The 23,030-nt window shown below is 42.5% G+C and overlaps 1 protein-coding gene across 1 annotated transcript in view; it reads right to left on the reverse strand.

The window, feature by feature from the left end:
- Positions 1-5,373: 5,373 nt before the first annotated feature.
- The window catches only part of LOC128689594 (ionotropic receptor 21a), a 32,261-nt gene continuing 14,604 nt past the window's right edge, over positions 5,374-23,030 (reverse strand). Inside the window, exons 6-11 of the mRNA XM_070087728.1 lie at positions 13,321-13,472; positions 11,080-11,231; positions 9,407-9,719; positions 8,420-8,578; positions 7,645-7,788; positions 5,374-5,628 (exon numbers count right to left, since the gene is read on the reverse strand). Of these exons, the coding sequence (XP_069943829.1) occupies positions 5,374-5,628; positions 7,645-7,788; positions 8,420-8,578; positions 9,407-9,719; positions 11,080-11,231; positions 13,321-13,472 (1,175 nt within the window). The remainder of the gene's footprint in view (positions 5,629-7,644; positions 7,789-8,419; positions 8,579-9,406; positions 9,720-11,079; positions 11,232-13,320; positions 13,473-23,030) is intronic.

Genomic DNA, 23,030 nt, shown 5'->3' on the forward strand with positions numbered 1-23,030 from the left:
TTTCATGTGAGATTCTCACATGTTTGCATTTTCACGCCTCAGATTATCAAGTGAAAGTTCATACGTTTACAACTTAGCAGAACAAGAGTTCGTAAACATCTTGTAACAGGTGTAAATATCTCCCTCCGGTACCTCCAAGGCTAACCTGTCTCTCCTCGTTCAGAGACAGGTTGTTGGAGGCCCCATAATGTTGCCCTCCCTGGGACCTGGGATACTTAGCACCAGGGACCTGGGACCTAAAATACGAGGCACCTGGGATACAATGTACTAGAGACCTGGCACCTGACATACAGAGCACCAGGAGCCTGGAACCTGACATACGGAGCACCAGGTGTCTGGAATCTGACATATGGAACATCAGGAACCTGGAACCTGACATAGAGCACCAGGAGCCTGGGACCTGACATACAGAACACCAGGAGCCTGGGACCTAGCTTACGGAGCACCAGGAGCCTGGGACCTGACATACGGAGCACCAGGAGCCTGGGACCTGACATACGGAGCACCAGGAGCCTGGGACTTAGGATACGGGGTCTCGGAACACGAAAGCCTGCTCTGCTAGGTTGGCCATGAGAGTCAAAAATCACACTGGCGGGCCGGTTATAAGTCATCTTCTTTCGAACTTGTTTCTCTCTAATTTCCCATACGCTGACGGACCCTCACAGGTTTGTCGCGTCACCATCGACACTCATCCCCCTTATTCATAATCTGAATAAATTTTTCTTCTAAGCGTATACGGGGCAATATTTTCGTCAGTGGAGGCAGTGATCAACATTGTAAACCAACATTTCGTTCCGAATGAAAATTCATTCGTGACACAGCGCTTGTGTACCCGGAGGGGATTTCCTGGAGGGTGTTTCGGGGGTCACCGTCCCCGAAGACAAGTCAAGTCTTCCATTTCGACTGTTGCAGAGCACTACAGTTTCTTTTTGTTATGTATTTCACGTTGGCGGCGCTAATCCCGTTGTGGTCATATAACGTCTTCGGGAAAGATACATAAATAACCAGCACGTAGAAAGAAACTTTATGACGACGTTTCGGTCCGACTTGGACCATTAACTAGTGTGACTAGTTAATGGCCCAAGTCGGACCGCAATGTCGTCATTAAGGTTCTTTTTCCTATGTGCGGGTTATGTGTATTGCTCCAGTCACAGTATTTTGCGTTCGTCTTCCTTCGTAAATGGAAAGCAACAAGTTCGATCCAAGGAAATGAGAATGGCTCTAATTCTTCGGATTAAGAGCCCTTCACCAGCATCAAACAACCTCGCTTAAAAGGGACGGGCATTAATTCTGCATATGAGCTGCCACTAGTCAAGAATATATACTGACACATACTTCTCCGTGAATATATTCTTGATGTATGTTGTTTAATAGAGTGTAAAGTATCGACTAAGCGGTCATTAAGGCTGTATGTAACTTTTTTTTCTTTACACAGATCAACTTTACGGACTAAGACTTGTTATCTAACCTCAGCTATCTATGAAATACTATCTATGGTCTACTAACACCTCCTGGGATGCCACCTACACCAGTCGATTAACACCCGGGTACCTACTTCTTGGTGAACAGGGACAGTAGGTATAAAGAAACATACCCAACGTTTCCACCCGTGCCGGGTATTGAACCACAACAGCTCCTAGGCGCTAGCAATCACGTGGTCTTGAGTTTTGAATAAATAGTAAAGGTAACAATGCAGAGTGAAGCAGTACAAGAAGGATGGGATAAGCCAAACTTCCAAAAAGGGGACTATACAGGTATGAGGCAGGGAGGCTGCGGAGAAGCTTGTGCCAATGGGGAACAGAAACAACAGGAAAACCACATGAGCCCATGGTTTACCCAGAGGTGTGGAGAGGCCTAAGACAAGTGTACAGAGCATGGAGAAAGTACAGAAGGCAAAGGACCCAGGAAAACAGTGAGTTAAGCCGCAGACCCAGAAATGAATATTCATGAATAAGGAGAGAAGCACCTGGAGTTTACCTGGAGAGGGTTTCAGGGTCAACGCCCCCGCGGCCCGGCCTAAGACCAGGCCTCTTGGTGGATCAGGGTCTGATCAACCAGGCTGTTACTGCTGGCCGCACGGAAGCTGACGTACGAACCACAGCCCGGTTGGTCAGGTACTGACTTTAGGTGCCTGACCAGTGCCTTCTTGAAGACAGCCAGGGGTCTATTGGTAATCCCCTTTATATATGCTGGGAGGCAATTGAACAGTCTTGGGCCCCGGACACTTATTGTGTTGTCTCTCAGTGTACTCGTGGCGCCCCTGCTTTTCATCGGGGAAATGTTGCATCTCCTGCCGAGTCTTTTGCTTTCATATGGAGTGATTTTTGTGTGCAGGTTTGGTACCAGTCCCTCCAGGAACTTCCAAGTGTATATTATCATGTATCTCTCTCGCCTGCGTTCTAGGGAATACAGATCAAGGACCTTCAACCGTTCCCAGTAGTTTAGGTGCCTTATCGCACTTATGGGTGTCGTGAAAGTTCTTTGTACACTCTCCAGGTCTGCAATGTCGCCAGTCTTGAAAGGGGCCGTTAGTGTACAGCAGTATTCCAGCCTAGAGAGCACAAGCGATTTGAAGAGAATCGTCATGGGCTTGGCATCCCTAGTCTTGAAGGTTCTCATTATCCATCCTATCATTTTCCTAGCAGATGATGTAGATACATTGTTGTGGTCTTTGAAGCCGAGATTCTCTGACATTATCACTCCCAGGTCCTTCACATTACTTTTCCGCTCTATTATATGGTTAGAATTTGTGGCATACCCTGGCACATTTTTAATTTCTTCAAGTTTTCCACATCTGAGTAGTTGGAATTTCTCCTCGTTGAACTTCATATTGTTTTGAGTGGCCCATTCGAAGATTTAGTTGATATCCGCTTGGAGTCTCGCAGTGTCTTCGATGGAGGTCACTGCCATGGTGATCTGAGTGTCATCCGCAAAGGAAGACACAGAACTGTGACTTACATCTGTATGTCAGAAATAAGGATGAGGAATAGAATGGGAGTGAATACAGTGTCAATACGAGAATAACATAGCTTCAAAAGCCAAATCTGACCCAAAGTTGTTATACAGCCACATCAGAAGAAAAACAACAGTCAAGGACCAGGAGATCAGGTTGAGGAAGGAAGAAGGGGAGCTCACAGTGAGCGACCAGGAAGTATATGAAGAGTTCAGCTCACGATTCAGGGAGGTATTCACAGTGAAGACAGAGAGGCTTCCAGCAACCCAAGGTGGTAGAGTGCACCAGCAAGTGCTGGACACACTGCATACAACTGAGGAGGAGGTGAAGAAACTGCTAGGGGAACTAGATACCTCAAAGGCAGTGGACACAGATAATAACTCGCTTTGGATTGTGAGAGGGATCAGATGCACTGTGTGTGCCATTAACAAGAGTCTTCAATAAATCTATTGAAACAGGGCAACTGCCTGAGGTGTGGAAGACAGCATATGTAATCCCGATTTTTAAGAAAGGTGACAGACAGGCTGCACTAAATTGCAGGCCAGTGTCGATGTTATGTATAGTATGAAAAATTATAGAGATTATCAGGAGATGAGCGGTGGAGCACCTAGAAAGGAACGGGCTCATACAATACAACGAGCACGGCTTCAGGAAAGGGAAATCCTGCATTACAAACCTATGAGAGTTCTACAAGGTAACAAAAATAAGACAGGAGAGAGAGGGATGGGTAGACTGCATCTACTTGGGCTGTACGAAGGCTTTCCACATCGGTTCACACAAGAGACTGGTTGGAAAGCTAGAAGAGCAGGCAGGAATAGGAGGAAAAGTACTGCAATGAATCAAGGAATACTTGACAGGGACGAAACAACGTGTGTTGGTACGAGACGAGATGTCAGAGTAGGGTTCCACAAGGGTTAGTTCTAGATCCAATGCTGTTTTTTGTACATGTGAACGACATGACGGAAGGGATAGACTCAGAGGTGTCCCTGTTAGCAGACGATGTAAAGTTAATGAGGAGAATACAAGCGGAGAATCAGGTAAGCCTACAAGGGAATCTGAACAAGCTGCAAACCTGGTCCGACAAATGGCTCTTGGAGTTTAAACTCACAAAGTGAAAATTTATGAAGATTGGGGAAAGACAAAGAAGACCGCAGACGGAGTACAGCCTAAGATGTCAAAAAGGGTAGCACTCACTCAAGGAAAAGGATCTCTAGGTGAGCATCATACAGAGCACATCTGAGGCGCACATCAACTAAATAACTGCTGCAGCATATGGGCGCCTGGCAAACCTGAGAACAGCATTTCGACATCTTAGTAAGGAGTAATTCACGACACTGTACACCTTGTACGTCAGACCCATATTGGAGTATACAGCACCAGTATGGAACTCACATCTGGCCAAACACGTCAAGAAATTAGATAAAGTGGATAGGTTTACAACACGATAAATCCCGGAGCTGAGGGGTTTGTTCTACGAGGAGAGGTTAAGGGACAACACTTGAGGACAGGAGGGCTATGGGAGACATAATAACGACATAAAATACTGACAGGAATTGACAAGGTGGATAAGGACAATATTTCAGAGATGTGACACAGCAACAACGGGGTTACAACTGGAAGTTAAAACTCAGATGAGTCACAGGGATGTTAGGAAGTATGTCTTCAGTCACAGTTATTAGGGAGTGGAGCAGTCTGGAGAGTAATGTAGTGGAGGCATGATCCATACACAGCTTAAGAAGAGGTATGATTAAGCTCATGGAGCAAGGAGAGAGTGTACCTAGTATCGACCAGCAAAGAGGCGGGGCCAGGAGCTGACTCAACCTTTGCAATCAGAATTAGGTGAGTACACACACACACGGTGGAGGCATTATCCATACATAGGTTTAAGAAGAAGTATGAAAAAGCTCATGGAGCAGGGAGAGAGTGGACCTAGTAGGGACCAGTGGAGAAGCGGGGCCAGGAGCTGGCTCAAGCCCTGGTGGCTAACGCTCTCGCTTCACACGGCGAGGGCCTGGGTTCGATTCCCAGCCAGAGTAGAAACATTGGACGTGTTTCTTTCCACCTGTTGTCTATGTTCCCCATCAGTAAAATGGGTACCTGGGTGTTAGTCGACTGGTGTGGGTCGCATCCTGGGACACTGACCTAATGTGCCCGAAATGCGGAGCATAACAAGGGAGTTTCTATATAGTAGTATGTCATTGTTGTCAGCTAGGACTGTATACCTTGTACGTGTACTTGTAGTAAATAAAGATATTATTATTATTATTATAGACACACACATTAAATAAATAAATAAATAAATATATATATATATATATATATATATATATATATATATATATATATATATATATATATATATATATTATATGTATAATATTTCATGTTAAAGCAGTGGCAAATGGTCGATGTCCGCAAACTTAATTTCCCCGTATTACAGCATTTTGCTTATTTTTCGCCCCAAAAAAATCAGTATATAGCTTCTTAAAGCAATTTTCGAGAAGAAAAACAAGTAGCGAACATAAGTATCCGATGATCAATATGAAGAAGAGTCCCTGCATGTGCTGGATGCCCAGTGGCTGGATCACACCACTTGTCGACGCCACTTCTTCTGCATCTAAGGGCTCTGAACTTTTAGAAGAGTCTCCCTCATTACTCGCTTTCTTGTCTTGTATCTGTTAGAGAAAATGGAAAGGATCAACTATAATAATTGTCTCAAATGTACAGAAACGAATGCTGAGGCAAATAATTTATTTCTTTTGTGCAGTATATAGGCAATGTACAGTTTACATGAAATATAATATCGTTAGGATGAAAGAAAGCCACTGAGATGCGGTGCATTTCGGGTAGAAGCAAGTTTATTTAGGTACAACTAAGCATAAGTACAATTATCATAAATATAATAATAATTATGATAATAATAATAATAATAATAATCATAATAATAATAATCTTTAATTTTACAAGTACGTGTGCAATGTATACAGTTCTAGCTGACATCAGTGACATACTACTATATAGAAAGCCGCTTTTTATGCAGAGTATTTCGGGCTAATTAGGTCAATTTTGTCCCCAGGAAGCGACCCACACCAGTCGACTAACAACCAGCTACCTATGTTGATGTAATTAGTCCATTAATCTTTTCAATACTGATGTACTGAATACATCGTATCCAGGCTAAGGGATTGATTATCTCAATCTCCTTCTGATCTTCACCATTCTTCTTTGTATAGGACTGATGAACCTACTGTGTGGCGAAATGTTTCCTCAATAAAAATACCCAAGTGTTGCACATGTGTCTAATTTATCAACTTTGGTTATGTCACATTTCTAGCAAATACAAAGAAGTCGGTTATTGCTTGTGCCCTGGACCTGCCTATGTTCAGTTCAGTTAACACGCATACTTAGCCACTTGGCCAGATATTCAGTATTTTCCAACTTTCCACAGGAAAGGAATATTCCACAAGAATATTCCTTTCTTGGACTGTTTTTCAGTGCTCTCTCAACAACTCTACAACCACTGGCAACAACGGTAGTCTAAGCTGGACCACATCAAATTGTTTTCTGTCACATCAGGTTTAGGGTTCTGGCAATCTTTTTCCCACTGCTATAGATTTTGAGAGACTGCACTTTGGCGTTTATGTATTGGATACATGCGGCTCACTCCTGGATACCACAGAAAAAACGACCAGCACCACTCTGCAAGGACTGTCAGGTCAACACTGTTACCCCTCCATATCTTAATAGATTTTCCTAGCTATCAGCAGGAATGCAGGATTAACCTCAGAAGCTCCGACATCTACACAACCTAAGCACACTCATTCAAATTTGCTTCCTCGCTGAAAGTCGTATCTTTGATGCAGATAGATACTCTTTTTAACAACTAACCTATACCACTTACTTTGATTTCAATTTTACTCTTGCACTAATTCTTACCTATGCACACTCACTCTTAACCACTGTACATTCCTCCTTTCAAAACTTCTCTTCTCGCAACACTTTATAACCCTTACAGTTTTAGTATTTACATTGATTATAATAATTAAGGTTTGAAGCCAATCAAAAGGGGCATTTTAAAGATATTGCAGAGAAAACAATTTGCTCCATAAAACTTTCAAATTAAAACTTACACAACCCATAATCAACGAGATGTTAAGTTTGAGGTCGACCAGAAGACTCATTCTCCAGTTATATCACTGATTCCAACATTTCTAATCTTACTAACTAGGAAATTTGACAAGTTTCCATTTACACAAAGTAAACCTAAATGGCATCATCCTTTTAGTAAGATGTACCAGCCAATTAAAACTCTAAGAGAAACTAAGAGAAGAAAGGAGAGAAGGGTAAGCTTGCTAGGGAATAGTCAGCTGGGAAGATTTTAACTGAAGATAGTGAGTCCCCACGTCTCAAGTAAGTCTGCTCATTAATGAATAAGACCTGTGTCTTATTCACGAACTTGTCTTTTTTAAATACCTTTGATCTAATGATACAAGTGTTTCTTGTTGTACACGAGTAACACAAGTTTTGATGATGTTTCTTCTATTTTTATCCTACAAGAAATTTATGAGGTTATGATTATCACCTCAGTTAAACTGTTCCCGCAGTATTACCCACCTCACATCAAAAAAGCTCTAACAAGTTTCCACAATCACTCTTCCATACATTACTGTGGGAGTGGAAAACCTCCTTACCGTGCGTGAGAGTCTGAGTGACTGCAGGAACCACCGACGCACCAGACCACTCTCCAGCATCCACCTGATGACCCGGTCGAAGTTGGTCTTGAGTGGTGAGTGGCGTTGTAGAGCCATGGCGATGCTGTACGGGGCAAAACACTCCTGCAAGACGCACATCAATTTTTTTTTCCTCTCATCTGTTTTATACATTAGTGAATATTTTCATTCCTAATAAGGACGCGTCTAACAGTACTGGTCCCATTCGCTTTGCTTTACGGTAAAAAAAAAATAACCTTTACTCGGAAAATCTGACAATTATTTTACATTATTATTATTATAATCAAAAAGAAGCGCTAAGCCACAAGGACTATACAGAATTATTTTACAAACATTATAAATTTTTACAATCTTGAATGTTTCAATCTAAGTAACATGTGCAGTTCAGAACATGACATTCCCTGGCATATGCAGACCTTCCAAAAATCTGAAGGCGATAGTTCCAAGCATATAAGTCAGCGTACGTAGTTGTTAGTTACCATTTTGTCCAAGGCAATTTCTACTAAGACACTTGGCCTGTTGCGTGTGTGTGTGTGTGTGTGTGTGTGTGTGCAATGAAGAACGTTTATCAGATTCAAAATCTATATACAAGCATACTAGATGGTTCCTTGCAAGCACGGCAATGCTAATCTGTTTCCGGTTTTAACCAGTCAATATAATACTTGCGTTAATCTTGACCACCTAACCTGTACCTTGACTTTGTGCCTTGTCCTGGCTTGTACTGGGTATGGCTCACCTTCATGATCCTCATACTAGTGACGCCCTGTTTGGTGAACTGGGTAGTGATGACGAACTCGAGAAACTGACGGTTGTGAAGATAGGCTGCCCTACTCTTCCTCAGCTTGGGCCACACCAGCTCCAAGTTCTGGTAAGCAACGAACCTTTCCGCTAGACTCTGTAGGGCAGAGATGCGGAGTCGCACTGTCAGGATATGGGAGTACGGAAGCGTTTCGGAAAGGAGATTACATATTTGGTGCAGTTTATCAATTAAAGCTGTGTTCTGGCATATTTAGGATGTTCTATCATATACAAGGTGTGTTCTATCACATACAGGGTGTGTTCTTTCATATACAGGATGTGATCTATCATACACAGGGTGTTTTTTTTATCATATACAGTGTGTGTTCTATGATATAAAGTGTGTATTGAATACTGGGTATGTTTATCATATAAAGGGTCTCTTCCCTCATATAAATAGTGTCTGTTTTATAAATACACGAGTGTACCATAATTTAAAGGGTGGTGTGTAATTATATAAAGGTTGTGTTCTATAATATAAGGGGTATATTCTACGGTATCTTATAAAGTGTGTTATAATGTATAAAGGGAGTATTCTAATAGTGGCAGTGGGTGAGAAGAGAAGCAGCAGAGATAGTAGTGGGGCAGGGATGATCAAGGAGAAAAAACTAGAGGGAATTTCTAAGAATTTATGTAATGATGCAGCAGAGTACGTATTTGGTGCAGTCTTTGTGTACTGATGTGTTGCTCCATTCAGGCATGAGCGTTTTGAGTGAGGGGAAAATTTGTATACTCGTAGATATGACAGCGTGGGAGTTTGAAGTTGTATATATATATGCTTGGTTAATACCCAGGAGTTTTGGGTGAGCTGGGGTGCTGTGCAGGTTGTGTGCAGGGTATTCAATGAGTACGTGGTAAATGAATGTGTGTAAGGCTGATGAGGAGCCCTTTGCCAGTATCAATGCATCCTTCAGTAGGTTCTTACCTGAAGATAAGGATCGACAGCGGAGGCCAGGGCACCCTTGAAGAACCCGCCTAGCCCAGCGATCTGTAAGCCGGAGTCGCGAAGTTCCTTGACGGTGTCCATCCCTTGAGGAGGACGCGTGACAGTGAGGAAGGCGGCGAGGTTGGAACAGTAGGCTGTGGTGATGATGATGGTGTAGAGCCCAAGGAAGCTGATGAAGATTCGCATGTGGATCCGTCGGGGGAGCACCGCTTGCGGATCCCTGAAGTGCATGCTCAATGCAAAGAAGAAGGCAAAGACCGGAGACTTAAGGTTCTTCACCTCCCCTCCGCCGCTATTGTTGGAGAAGAGGAAGAAGTGATACCGTTAGACTCAAAGAGATTAATCATATTGATGGGTATGAGATGTTATTTTACTCACGAAAGCCCCTCAAGGAAGGTTCCTTGATGTTGGTGAGGGGCTCTTGATTTAGGGAATTGGATCTGTGCTCCAGTTCCCCGAATTAAGCCTGAATGCCTTCCACATCCCCCCCCCCCCAGGCGCTGTATAATCCTCCGGGTTTAGCGCTTCCCCTTGATTATAATAATAATAATAATACTCACGAAATGTAATTACATATTCGTATTATTATTATTATAATCAAGGGGGAAGCGCTAAACCCGGAGGATTATACAGCGCCTGGGGGGGATGTGGAAGGCATTCAGGCTTAATTCGGGGAACTGGAGCACAGATCCAATTCCCTAAATCAAGAGCCCCTCACCAACATCAAGGAACCTTCCTTGAGGGGTACATATTCGTGTAAAGTAGTTACACTCATAGGACGTAGTTATATTCATGGAATACAGATATAGGACGAGGCTACTCAGGGAAAGCAAATATATTCATGTGTCGTAAATAAAATATATGGATGTAATTTTACTGAAGGGATGTAGATATACTCATGGGTCGGAGGTATATTTATGAAATGTAGAAATACTCATGTGTGGTAGGTTATACATAGGGTAGCCAGTAGCTTTAGAAATGTTTACTGGAGAGTATCGTAAGCGTTTACCTTATTACAATTATTGCTTGCTTACTACTGAGTATCGTAACTGTTTACCGCAGTTATTCTAAGATAACTCTCTCCCTGCTTATTTATTCTATTTATCTGGCCATTTTTCATCCATATATTGGTTAACTGAGTTCACAAAATGGGAATCTTTTATTTTTATGAGAAATAAAAATGTTTCTCCTGACGCGAATTTCAGTCGTATGATGACTCAGAGAAATTTTTGGTTCTATTACTGACGTCTCGTTAGCATACCGGTCCACTTCGGAAAAAAAATAAAGATCACATTATTAGATGTGGTGGTAGACTTTCTAGTTCGTATAAAAACCAATGGATCATACTGGATCACCACACAGTAGTGTCTTAGGACAGAAGAGTTTTAAAATTAAACGTGAGCAAGCACTAGGACCTTTTAGGAAACGTTTTCGGTCCTGGGACGTTAATCACTTCTAGGTCCTAGGACCGAAACGTTTTCTAATATATCCTAGTGTTAGCTCATTTGTCTTTTTGAACCACTTGTCGGCATCACTTATCAAGGTTACAGTAGAGCCTGGCATACCGCGTTGCCGCAATGACCTGGGCGAGACACTCTCTACTCCCGTCTGGAAGGATCAAGTCTCCAGCGCTTCACATCGCTTGTACTTACCATCTTGCCGCGACGGAGGCAAGGAAGGTGATGATGAGGCCGGTGATGACCACCCCACCCACCAGCGTCGCCCACGTCGCTCCCTGGAAGGGAAGCACCAACGACAACCAGCGTGGTGCTAGTGGATCACTGCGCACCATGAAACAACTCACCTGCAACAATAAAGTCTCTACGGTGGCAGGGGTTCTTGATCCGAGAAATTGGAACTATGCTGACCTAACTTGAATCTATCCTGATTATACACAGATTTTTGTCATTCAAATTGCTCGCAAAATGTCTCACCTGTTACTACTAACTGACTTTTTAATTAATGCTGGTTATTTTAACTTAGTATGTTACTGTTTATTATTTAGTGTTAATGCTCGTTGCTTTTATTATTTGTTAATTTTATTACAGTTTTTATTGTGTGTTGTTAATATTTTTATGACTATGAGTGCTGAGTGACTTACATTGTTAAAGTTCTCAATAATTGTCACAACTACTACTACACACAAAGGGGACAGTAAAGCAATAGCAAAGAACTACAGACCGATAGCACTGACGTCCCATATCTTAAAAATCTTCGAAAGGGTCCTAAGAATTATTATTATTACAATCAAGGGGGAAGCGCTAAACCCGGAGGATTATACAGCGCCTGGGGGGGGATGTGGAAGGCATTCAGGCTTAATTTGGGGAACTGGAGCACAGATCCAATTCCCTAAATCAAGAGCCCCTCACCAACATCAAGGAACCTTCCTTGAGGGGAGGGTCCTAAGAAGCAAGATCGCCAATCATCTAGATACCCATCAGTTACACAACCCAGGACAGCATGGGTTTAGAGCAGGTCGCTCCTGTCTGTCCCAACTACTGGACCACTACGACAAGGTCTTGGATGCTCTAGAAGACAAACAGAATGCAGAAGTAGTATACAAAGACTTTGCAAAAGCCTACGACAAGTGTGACCATGGTGCCATAGTGCACAAAATGTGTGATAAAGAAATAACATGAAAAGTTGGAAGATGGATCTATAATTTCCTAACAAATAGAACACAAAGAGTAGTAGTGAACAGAGTAAAGTCTGAGGCGGCTACGGTGAAAAGCTCTGTTCCACAAGGCACAGTACTTGCTTCCATCTTGTTTCTCATCCTCATAGACAGGGATATAAGCCACAGCGCTGTGTCTTCCTTTGCAGATGACAACCGAATTTGCACGACAGTGTCTTCCATTGAAGACACTGCAAGACTCCTAGCGGACATCAACCAAATCTTCAACTGAACCGCAGAAAACAATGTGAAGTTCAATGATGAGAAATTTCAATTACTCCAATATGGAAAACGTGAGGAAATTAAAACTACATCGAAGTATAAAACAAATTCCAACCACACAATAGAGCGAAGAACTACTGTCAAAGACCTGGGAGTGATCATGTCAGATCTCACCTTCAAAGACCATAACATTGTATTAATCGCATCTGCCAGAAAAATGACAAGATGGATAATGAGAACCTTCAAAACTAGGGATGCCAAGCCCATGATTACACTCTTCAGGTCGCTTGTTCTATCTAGGCTGGAATATTGCTGCACACTAACAGCACCTTTCAAGGCAGGTGAAATTGCTGACCTAGAAAATGTACAGAGAACCTTCACGGTACACATAACTGAGATAAAACACCTCAATTACTGGGAGTGCTTGAAGTTCCTTAACCAGTACTCCCTAGAACGCAGGCGGGAGATATACATGACTATATACACTTGGAAAATCCTAGAGGGATTAGTACAAAACTTTCACACGAAAATCACTCCCTATGAAAGCAAATGACTCAGCAGACGATGCAACATCCCCCCAATGAAAAGCAGGGACGCCACTAGCACGATAAGAAACAACACAATAAGTGTCAGGGGCCCAAGACTGTTCAACTGCATCCCAGCATACATAATGGGGATTATCAATAGACCCCTGGCTGTCTTCAAGCAGGCACTGGACAGGCACCTAAAGTCAGTGCCTGACCAGCCGTGCTATGGTTCATACGTCGGGTTGCGTGCGGCCAACAGTAACAGCCTGATTAATCAGGCCCTGATCCACCATGAGGCCTGGTCACAGACCGGGCCGCGGGGGCGCTGACCCCTGGAAACCTCTCCAGGTATAATCTAGGTATACTGCTACTACTATCACTAATATTACTATTACTAATATCACTGTTATTACTACTACACTCTTTGCCACCTTCTCCAAGAGAACATCTTACCCCCCCCCCCTCCCTACCTCTGCATCATATGGAGCACTGTAATCAACGGCTCCTAGTCGATCCAAGGTTAAGAATAAGTTGGCAACACCGATGTCTGCCTCACTCCTGGACAGTCTACCCATCATGCCAGACCAAGACCCGTTATCGTTCATCACGCCCCAGAATTCACCTGCAAGAAAAAATGGCTTAAACATGTTGCTAATTTATTAGTCACGAAACTGAACAGTGTCTTCTCACACGGATCTCTGCCAGATGCAAACACGGTAAGGCTTTCAGCTTCCGCTGGCCACCGGAGCTAAGTTTTTCCTCGATTTAGAAGCAAGTGACTCACCCCAAGTCGTGTTCTACGATGGTTTGGTTGGCTAATTCAAGGTGTTTCAAGCCTACAGATAGCAAGAGAGTCATGAAGGCTACATATAATCTGTTCACCACCATTCAAGAATATTGTAATCATATAGTAGAGATTAAAATAAACTCCCTGTGTATCTACACAGAAAGATATACACCTCTCGGTGTATATCTTTCAGTGTTGATAAGAAGTTATTCGTTAAACCAACAAATGACTTTACAGACAGTGTCTTAAATTTGTACTATGGCTCAGAAGGCACAAATTTTGTACGGCATACATTATTATTTATTGGTAAGTTGTGTAGATTTAAACTATAATAACCTACTAAGTCACTGTGACTGGGCTCCATTCAGCACAAAAGTAAATTTTGCACTCTCTTGAAAGGGGTAGACTGAGGAAAGATATGATTGAAGTATACAAGTGTAAGACAGGAATAAATAATATACAAGTGGAAGACAGGTATAAATAGTATACAAGTGGAAGACAGGTATAATTAAATAAGAGATAGGCAGGGTGGCGAGGATGTCTATCCAAGAAATAAATCGAAACGATGTATTCAATGTGGATAAACTCTGATTTAGAAAGACTATATGAAAGCACCGATTTGGGAATAAGGGTTACAGACGAGTGAAACAATCAGTGATGGAAGGCGCACTCGGGTCGCTTCATGATAATGTTGGAGGCGCAAACTCATTGCCAACCAGAATCTCGTTTCCACCCCAAGCTAACTTAGTTCATATATCTGTTTCATCACTGAACTTTATATTGCAGTTATCCATGAAAATAACCTCTGTATTACGACAAGCATAGATGCAGTCAATAACATGTACATGAATGTATACAATACCGACAAGACGAAAGTTATACCATTCATGACTCACGAAATCGTAATGACACGATTGCAAACAAACCATACCACGGGCGGGGATAGAACCTGCGATCAGAGAGTCTCAAAACTCCAGACCGTCGCGTTAGCCACTGGACCAGCTAGCTGGTTCTGTCCCCGCTCGTGGTATTGTTTATACCATTCATGTACAACTTGTCAGACAGCGCAACATCATGGAATCTTGGTTCAGAGGATATCTACATAACCTTCTTTACGGCTACTACTACTACTACTACTAACCCATCCCTTGGGTATGATCTACTTTCACTGGGACATCCCGCCTACCAGTGACTATGCCCTTATCTGCTACTCGTCCCTTTCCACCTCACGACAGTATATAATCACCAGCCTTCTTGTCAGTGCTCCAGAATCTTCACGACTACGGTGTTCTTCACATCAACTCCAGGCTGAGGGACTGAGTACCGCATCTTTTGTATAAAGTTCTTCTGTCTTCCAATCATGTCCTTGAATTTGTATTGATAAAGCCACTGGATGGCGAAACTTCTACAATAAAGATATCCAGATGTTGCACATGTGTCTAATTTTCAGCAGTAAATAACATGACAGTTATGAGTTGGATAGACGTAACGAACACAGTTATATGTTGGATAGATACAATAAGTAACATGATAGATATAAGTTGGATACACGCAATAAATAAGATGACGTAAGATGGCTTTGATGAAATATTTGAATGTATATATCATCTAATAAGCACATGGAATGGTTTATGCGTCTTTTCAGTAAAGATACCCAGGCGGTGTACTTGTGTCTCCTGTAAAGATACCCAGGTGTTACATACGTCTCTCTTTGTCTCTGTCTGTGTGTCTCTCTCAAAGTAAGGTTCATAGATGTTACAATACGTCTTGATGATCAAATGTCAGTATTATATACCATTCATCTAATGGTGCTTGTCTGACAAGCAACACATCTTGGCACATCATAGAATGATCATTCACATATGGGCATGACCTACTTCCACGAGTGGGCCCCGCCCACCTGTGACCCAGTCTACAACTACTGCAACTCTCTATCTCTTTCACTGACTCCGCTGTAGAGTCACCGTCATCCTGTCCCTGGTTTATATAGGAAAAGCATATGTCTCTCATTTATCAGTCACACTTTACATCCTGCTCACTGAACCCCACCTGAATACCATCTGTTGTAACGTAAGTACATGTTTGTTGATCAAAGATTACACTACTCACCTGCTTAAATAAATTGATGCTTAACGGTAACTGAAAAACCGGATACAGTAAAACATCAGGAATACATCTGGGTACTTCCTGAAGCACAATTATTAATCAGTTTGCATTCGTGAGTAAATGCAATTATCTATATATTTATCAGGCAAGAGTTTGTAATTTAAGTAATCCAGACTTCACTTGGTGGGAACAGAGCAACAGTGTTACGTGTAAATGGTCCACGTCGGACCGAAACGTCGTCGTAAGCTTCTCTCTCCTATGTGCAGGTTATTTGTGTTTTGTTCCAGTCACGGTATTGTGCCTCTTGTTCTTCAGAGCATCATCGATGTCCCACTGATGTAAAATTAATCCGGTAATAGATTTAATGTGAGCACTTTTAAGGTATATAGTACTTCGCCTTGCTACAGGGTCGTCTGGACCGGAATAGTCAGTTCTGAAAGCATTGTTTAGTTGATAATTACATATCGACCTATACTACTTGTCCATTCTTGGTCTGGTAATAAGTGCGAAAGAAAAACAATAAAGAAAGAGTCGTTAGACGCTGAGCAGCACTTTCAGCACCAACGTCGTATTAATCAAGTTTAATAGCGCCCTGATATGCGATCCGGGGCTCAGTGCTCATTAATGCAGTGACGGAGACAGATTTATTATTACTTGTCACGAAAAGAATTAATCCCGCAGGAGCCACGGTTTTAGGAAAGATCTAAGAGAGTGGTGGTCATAGAGCAGCTGGTTATATGCAAGGGAAGGGTAAATGATAATCCTTGGATCAAGAACCTTTCACTCGCATCAAGACATTCATCCCTCTAGGATGAATGTCTTGATGAGAACTTGAAGCGTTGAGACCGAGTGAATTATACCCAGGATAATGTAGTTACTCCTTCAGTGCACTAATACCAGCACTCAGATTTAATGTATAAAAGAAATCATATACGTAACATGATAAATAAACATTGTAAGAGGTATACAGTATTTGCCGAGAGTTCCCTTTAATTCCAGTTTTAGAGGTTAAGAGTGTAAACCGGTAACAGACGTGTAGCTGATAGCTTTTAAAACATATTAACCAACCATCCAATGGGCTGACGACATTCTATATATGAAGACCATTGTTAACTCCTTTCTGTGAGGATGGAAGGAGTTGAAGAAGGAGCGATGCATGTGTCAGACGAAGCACACGAGGCAGTATGTAGAGGAACAGCTACACAACAGTTGTCAGCAATACCTCAAAGCCTTCAGAAATGAGTGAGTGAATTTAGCGTGTCTATCTTCGCGATTACTGAACGGAGGATCGAATCCCCGCAAACCTTCTTGTTGGAATGACCCACACGAGTTAATAGTAGTAGTAGTAGTAGTAGTAGTAGTAGTAGTAGTAGTAGTAGTAGTAGTAGTAGTAGTAGTAGTAGTAGTAGTAGTAGTAGTAGTAGTAATACTAATAATAACAATAATAATAATAATAATAATAATACGAGGAAAAGCACAAGAACCCCATAAATATTCAGTACAGGATAAGTTCCAAGAAAATATGACATCAGACAGAGATGAAGGAGCACAGAGGAACGCCATGATCTTTGCACCCAGAGCTCTCCCATTTAAAGAGCCCCAGACCTGTAAGTCGAGTGGTTAACGGGGTTTAAAGCCTATCGACTCCATTTAATGTAGCATGTCACCTGTTTACCACCAGCCAAGACTATTTTAATCCCTACAATTGAGAATAAAATAAATTCTCCGCATATATTCTCTGAGACACACACGTCACGCTGGGATACTAGCCAAGGATAACCCTGGAGGGATATCAACCCAGAATAACCCTGGAGGCTTATTGACCCAGGATAACCATGGAGGGTTATAAGCCCATGATAACCCTGGAGATAACCCAGGATAATTCTGAAGGGTTATCAACCCAGGATAACCCTGAAGGCTTATTAACCCAGGATAACCCAGGATGGTTATTAACCCAGGATAACCTTCGAGGGTTATTAATCCAGAATAACCTTGGAGAATTATTAACCCAGGATAGCCCTGAAAAATTATTAACCTGGGATAACCCAAGTAACCCAGGTAGTGTGATTAATTTCCATTCCTGTCCTTCACTAAGATATAACCTACAACAGCCTACTAACACCCAGGTGCAGGTCGACTAACACCCAGATACCTGTCGACTAACACCCAGGTGAAGGTCAACTAACACTCAGATACCTGTTGACTAACACCCAAGTGCAGGTCGACTAACACCCACGCGCAGGTCGACTAACACCCAGGTGCAGGTCGACTAACACCCAGGTGCAGGTCGACTAACATCCAGGTACCTGTCGACTAACACCCAGGTGAAGGTCGACTAACACCCAGGTGCAGGTCGACTAACAACCAGGTGCAGGTCGACTAACACCCAGGTGCAGGTCGACTAACAACCAGGTGCAGGTCGACCAACACCTAGATGCACGTCGACTAACACCAAGGAGCAGGTCGACTAAAACCCATGTGCAGGTCGACTAACACCCAGGCGCAGGCCGACTAACAACCAGGTGCAGGTCGACTAACACCCAGGTGCGGGTCAACTAACACCCAGGTACCTGTCGACTAACACCCAGGTGCACGTCGACTAACACCCAGGAGCAAGTCGCACGTAACAGTTTAACAGAATACTTCTCAAGTAACAGTTCAACAGAATATTTCTCAAGTAACAGTTCACCAGAATACTTCTCATTATTACTTCCTTATCATCTATGGGGAAGTATAATGCATTATTCTTGTATGTCGCAAAAACACAACAAAATAGAATGACCTGGAGAACGTATAAATTTGTAGGGAAAGGAAGGCGGGGTAGGGGTCGTCCTCGAAAAAGGTTGGAGGAAGGGGGTAAAGTAGGTTTTGTGGGCATGAGCGTGTTAGATAGGAGTGAATGGAGACGAATGGTTTTTGGGACCTGACGAGCTGTTGGAGTGTGAGCAGGGTAATATTTTGTAAAGAGATTCAGGGAAACCGGTTAGCCGTACTTGAGTCCTGGAAATGGGAAGTACAATTCCTAAACTTTAAGGAGGGGTTTGGGATACTGGCAGTTTGGAGGGACATCTAAATTGTCGTATCTGAGCTCCTCTGTGAAGACAGTGATTATGTATGAGTGATAGTGAAAGTGCTGAATGATGATGAAAATTTGTCCTTTCCTTTCTTTCCTTTCCTTTCTTATCTGTGCGTGTCAAGCGTGTCAGCGTGCCTCGTTGTGCTCCGGGTTTTCTCGTGTTTTCACGGTCGCTCTTACGTGCTAGAACTTTAATTTGTGTCATCAATCCTATACGATACATCCCTCTAGCGCCTGGAGCCAATCTTGGGCGGAAAACATTATATACTGAGTCAAAAAAGGAGAATTAGTGTGCACTACCTAGCAGAGTTTACTGCCAGAGGGGAATCAGGCCTGTGTCCCGTGTGGAAAAAATAATAATAATTGAATTTTTCGTGTCAGAGGAAAGAAAGTCTCCCTGATAACACTGAGTATACATAGTGTATAGTGTATACTACAGTGGCTCCCTAGTATATTGATGATAAAGGCTAAAGTGTCATTTGAAAACAGGTGAATTTGTAAATGAAGTGATAAGCCTATAGAGGCAGGTGCCAGAAGTCGCCAGAAACTTACCACAGGTCAGCTGTTTTTAATAATCTTCCTGGCTTGCTAGTGTACTCGCATATAATCTAGTGATACCAGTGAATAGCAGAATACAGTGTTGTAGTAGCAACTAACCAGTATTATAATGGTACTTAGTGGAGCGGAGTGACTTTCATTAGTTTTTTTTTTCTTGAAATACCAGACGTATACTGTGAATTTCATATAACCTGTAGTTACCAGCGCTCGCAATATACACAACGAGAAGCAATTATTACTACAGAAAAAGCGTCCTTCCTCCAAAATTTCCACCAGTCAACTATAGTGATAATATAGCATTTATTGTGGTGGAGACGGAAAAAAAAAAGAAAAGCTAGATACAGCGATTGATAAACAAGGGTTGAGGTCGACCGTTCGTCATTGTAGGAGTTGCCAGCAGTCACCGGTTTCTTCAACATGCAAGTTATACTTTTGTATCAATCAAATCACATATTACTCGGGTAGATAATTTCCAGTAGATCCTTCATGTGTTAGCTCAAATCACCGACCAGTATGTTTTAAATAAGTGACCCACTGATCAGATCAGATCGACTGGTCCGAACCCTTGACTGGTCCGAACCCTTGACTGGTCCGAACCCTTGACTGGTCCGAACCCTTGACTGGTTTCAAACGGTTTCGTTGGACAATAAAGCAGACTGTAAACGGATGGGGCTGTAGGCGCCCTTATAAACACAAACATTAAATATAAATCAGGAACGTGACGGTAAGCTGTCCAATATACAAAAACAGTTAGAAACAGAAATACAAATAGCTAGAGCTTCATTTAAGGAGGTTATTAATAGAATATTCAAGAGGTTGCTAGTAGAATTGCAGTAAATCAACCATTCAAATCATTATGAAGCTGTGTGTAGTCTGTGGTCAGTCAAACAAACGGGCTTCCACATGGGTAAATTGTCATTTTTGTGGAAATTGGTGTCATGCCCCTTGTGCAGATATCCAAGAACTAACTACAAGCAGTGTTAAAACAGGGAAGTGTTTTTGGGTATGCCCAAATGAGGAAAATCTGTGGACTAAAATCACAAGGGTATTAAAAGAGGACAACATCAAAGCTGCTTTCATAGAAAACCTGGAAGCTTTCTACAACAGATGGGAACATAAAAAGTCTGGGCTGAATGGTACTGCCCTTGATACTGGCCATGTAGTCACAAACTGTAAGGCTGGAGGTGATGTCCTGGTAGTCAGTAAATGTGGGGCTGATAGTGCTGTCCTGGGAGACAGTAATGGTGAAGCTGGAGGTGCTGTCCTGGGAGACAGTAATGGTGAAGCTGGAAGTGCTCTCCTGGGAGACAGTAATGGTGAAGCTGGAGATTTTGTCCAGGTAGTCGGGAATTATACGCAGGAAGGAATACATATAAATGACCTCATAGGGGACAGGAGCCATAGTAGGGAAACAAGTGTAGTCAAAGATAAGATAAAACCAATATTGCAAACTAGAAATACCGCAGGAAATAGCAAACAAGAGGACTCCACTAGCAATAGTGAGGATATATAACCAAAAACAACTGGTGGGAGCTCCATTGTTGGTGCTAGGGAGGATAGAAGTAAGACAGGGAAACATGCACCAACAGGGAATACAGTCACAGAAACCCAAGGCAAGCGGAAACCAAGCCTGTGCACATACTATGCACTTGGTATCTGGTGGCATGGGAAATCTGGAAAAACAGATGGGACGTGCAACTATGACCACCCTAGAAAATGCCATGCCCATATGACAACAGGAAAATGCAAACTCCCTTCCTGTAAGCTTTTTCACCCTGAACTGTGTACCTCTTCAGTACAGAAAAGACTGTGCTATAACTTAAATTGCCAGGCATACCATCTAAAGGGGACAAAAAGATACAAAACATCCAGGCCATGGGAAAACCTGGGTAGCCACAGCCACTCAAGAGGGAGAGGTTTTTTTAGTGCCAGGAAGGAAAAAAAACTGGCAGGAAATGGCAGAAATCGTACACCATATCCAGTCATTCCTGGAGTGGAACCACAGTCGATGGCCTCCACTCCAAACCAACAGATACAGATACTAATGCCGGAAAAAAAATCCCCCCCAGTACCAACAATACCACCAGTCCGATAACATTCTTCTTTGCAAATATACAGGGTCTAAAGCCAGCAACAAACAACAAAATACCTTTCATCCGTGGACTGCTTGCAGAGGCAAAGGCAATGTTCGCGGCTTTCACTGAGACCCACATAAAGGATCACTTGGACAACGAAATATGGATCCCAGGTTACAACCTATACAGATGTGACAGAGTGAACAGGCAAAAGGGGTGGGTTGGCCTGTACATTGCAGAGTCACTTGTTTGCACAGAACTGCTTAATGCCTCAAATGATGTAGTGGAAGTTTTAGCAGTAAAGGTCGAGAACCAAAACCTAGTCATTGTGGTAGTCTACAAGCCTCCGGATGCAACATCCCAGCAATTCCAGGAACAGCTGTTAAAAATTGACCACTGTCTGGAAAATCTTCCAGCTCCTGCACCCAACATCTTGCTCCTGGGGGATTTCAAATTAAGGCACCTAAAATGAAGGAATATAGCAAATAATATTGTTGCAGTAATAACACCAGGAGGCAGCTCTGATGAAAACTCACACTCACACGAGCTTTTAAATCTCTGCACAAAATTCAATTTAAACCAGCAAATAATAGAGCCTACTAGACTGGAGAATACACTAGACCTCATCTTCACTAACAATGATGATCTGATAAGAAATGTCACCATATCAAAAACAATATACTCAGATCACAACATAATTGAGGTTCAGACATGTATGCGTGGAGCCCCAGACCAACATAATGAGACTAGTCACGAGGAAGCATTCACCAAATTCAACTTCAATAACAAAAACATAAAGTGGGACCAAGTAAACCAAGTCCTAACCGATATAAGCTGGGAAGATATACTAAGCAACACAGACCCCAACTTATGCCTAGAACAGATTAACTCGGTGGCACTCGATGTATGCACAAGGCTTATTCCTCTAAGAAAAATGAGGAGTAGATGTAAAATAGAAAGAGACAGGCGCTCCCTTTACAGGCGACGGAAAAGAATAAAAGAGCGGCTAAAAGAGGTCAATATATCTGAAATGCGTAGGGAGACACTGGTCAGAGAAATAGCAAGCATCGAACTTAAGCTAAAAGAATCCTTTAGGAGTCAGGAATCGCGGGAAGAACTAAAAGCCATAAATGAAATCGAAAGAAACCCAAAGTATTTCTTCTCCTATGCCAAATCAAAATCGAGAACAACGTCCAGTATTGGGCCCCTACTTAAACAAGATGGGTCCTACACAGATGACAGCAAGGAAATGAGTGAGCTACTCAAGTCCCAATATGACTCAGTTTTTAGCAAGCCGCTAACCAGACTGAGAGTCGAAGATCAAAATGAATTTTTTATGAGAGAGCCACAAAATTTGATTAACACAAGCCTATCCGATGTTATCCTGACGCCAAATGACTTCGAACAGGCGATAAATGACATGCCCATGCACTCTGCCCCAGGGCCAGACTCATGGAACTCTGTGTTCATCAAGAACTGCAAGAAGCCCCTATCACGAGCCTTTTCCATCCTATGGAGAGGGAGCATGGACACGGGGGTCGTCCCACAGTTACTAAAAACAACAGACGTAGCCCCACT

This window comes from Cherax quadricarinatus, chromosome 22 (genome assembly GCF_038502225.1).
Source record: "Cherax quadricarinatus isolate ZL_2023a chromosome 22, ASM3850222v1, whole genome shotgun sequence".
Lineage (NCBI taxonomy): Eukaryota > Metazoa > Arthropoda > Malacostraca > Decapoda > Parastacidae > Cherax > Cherax quadricarinatus.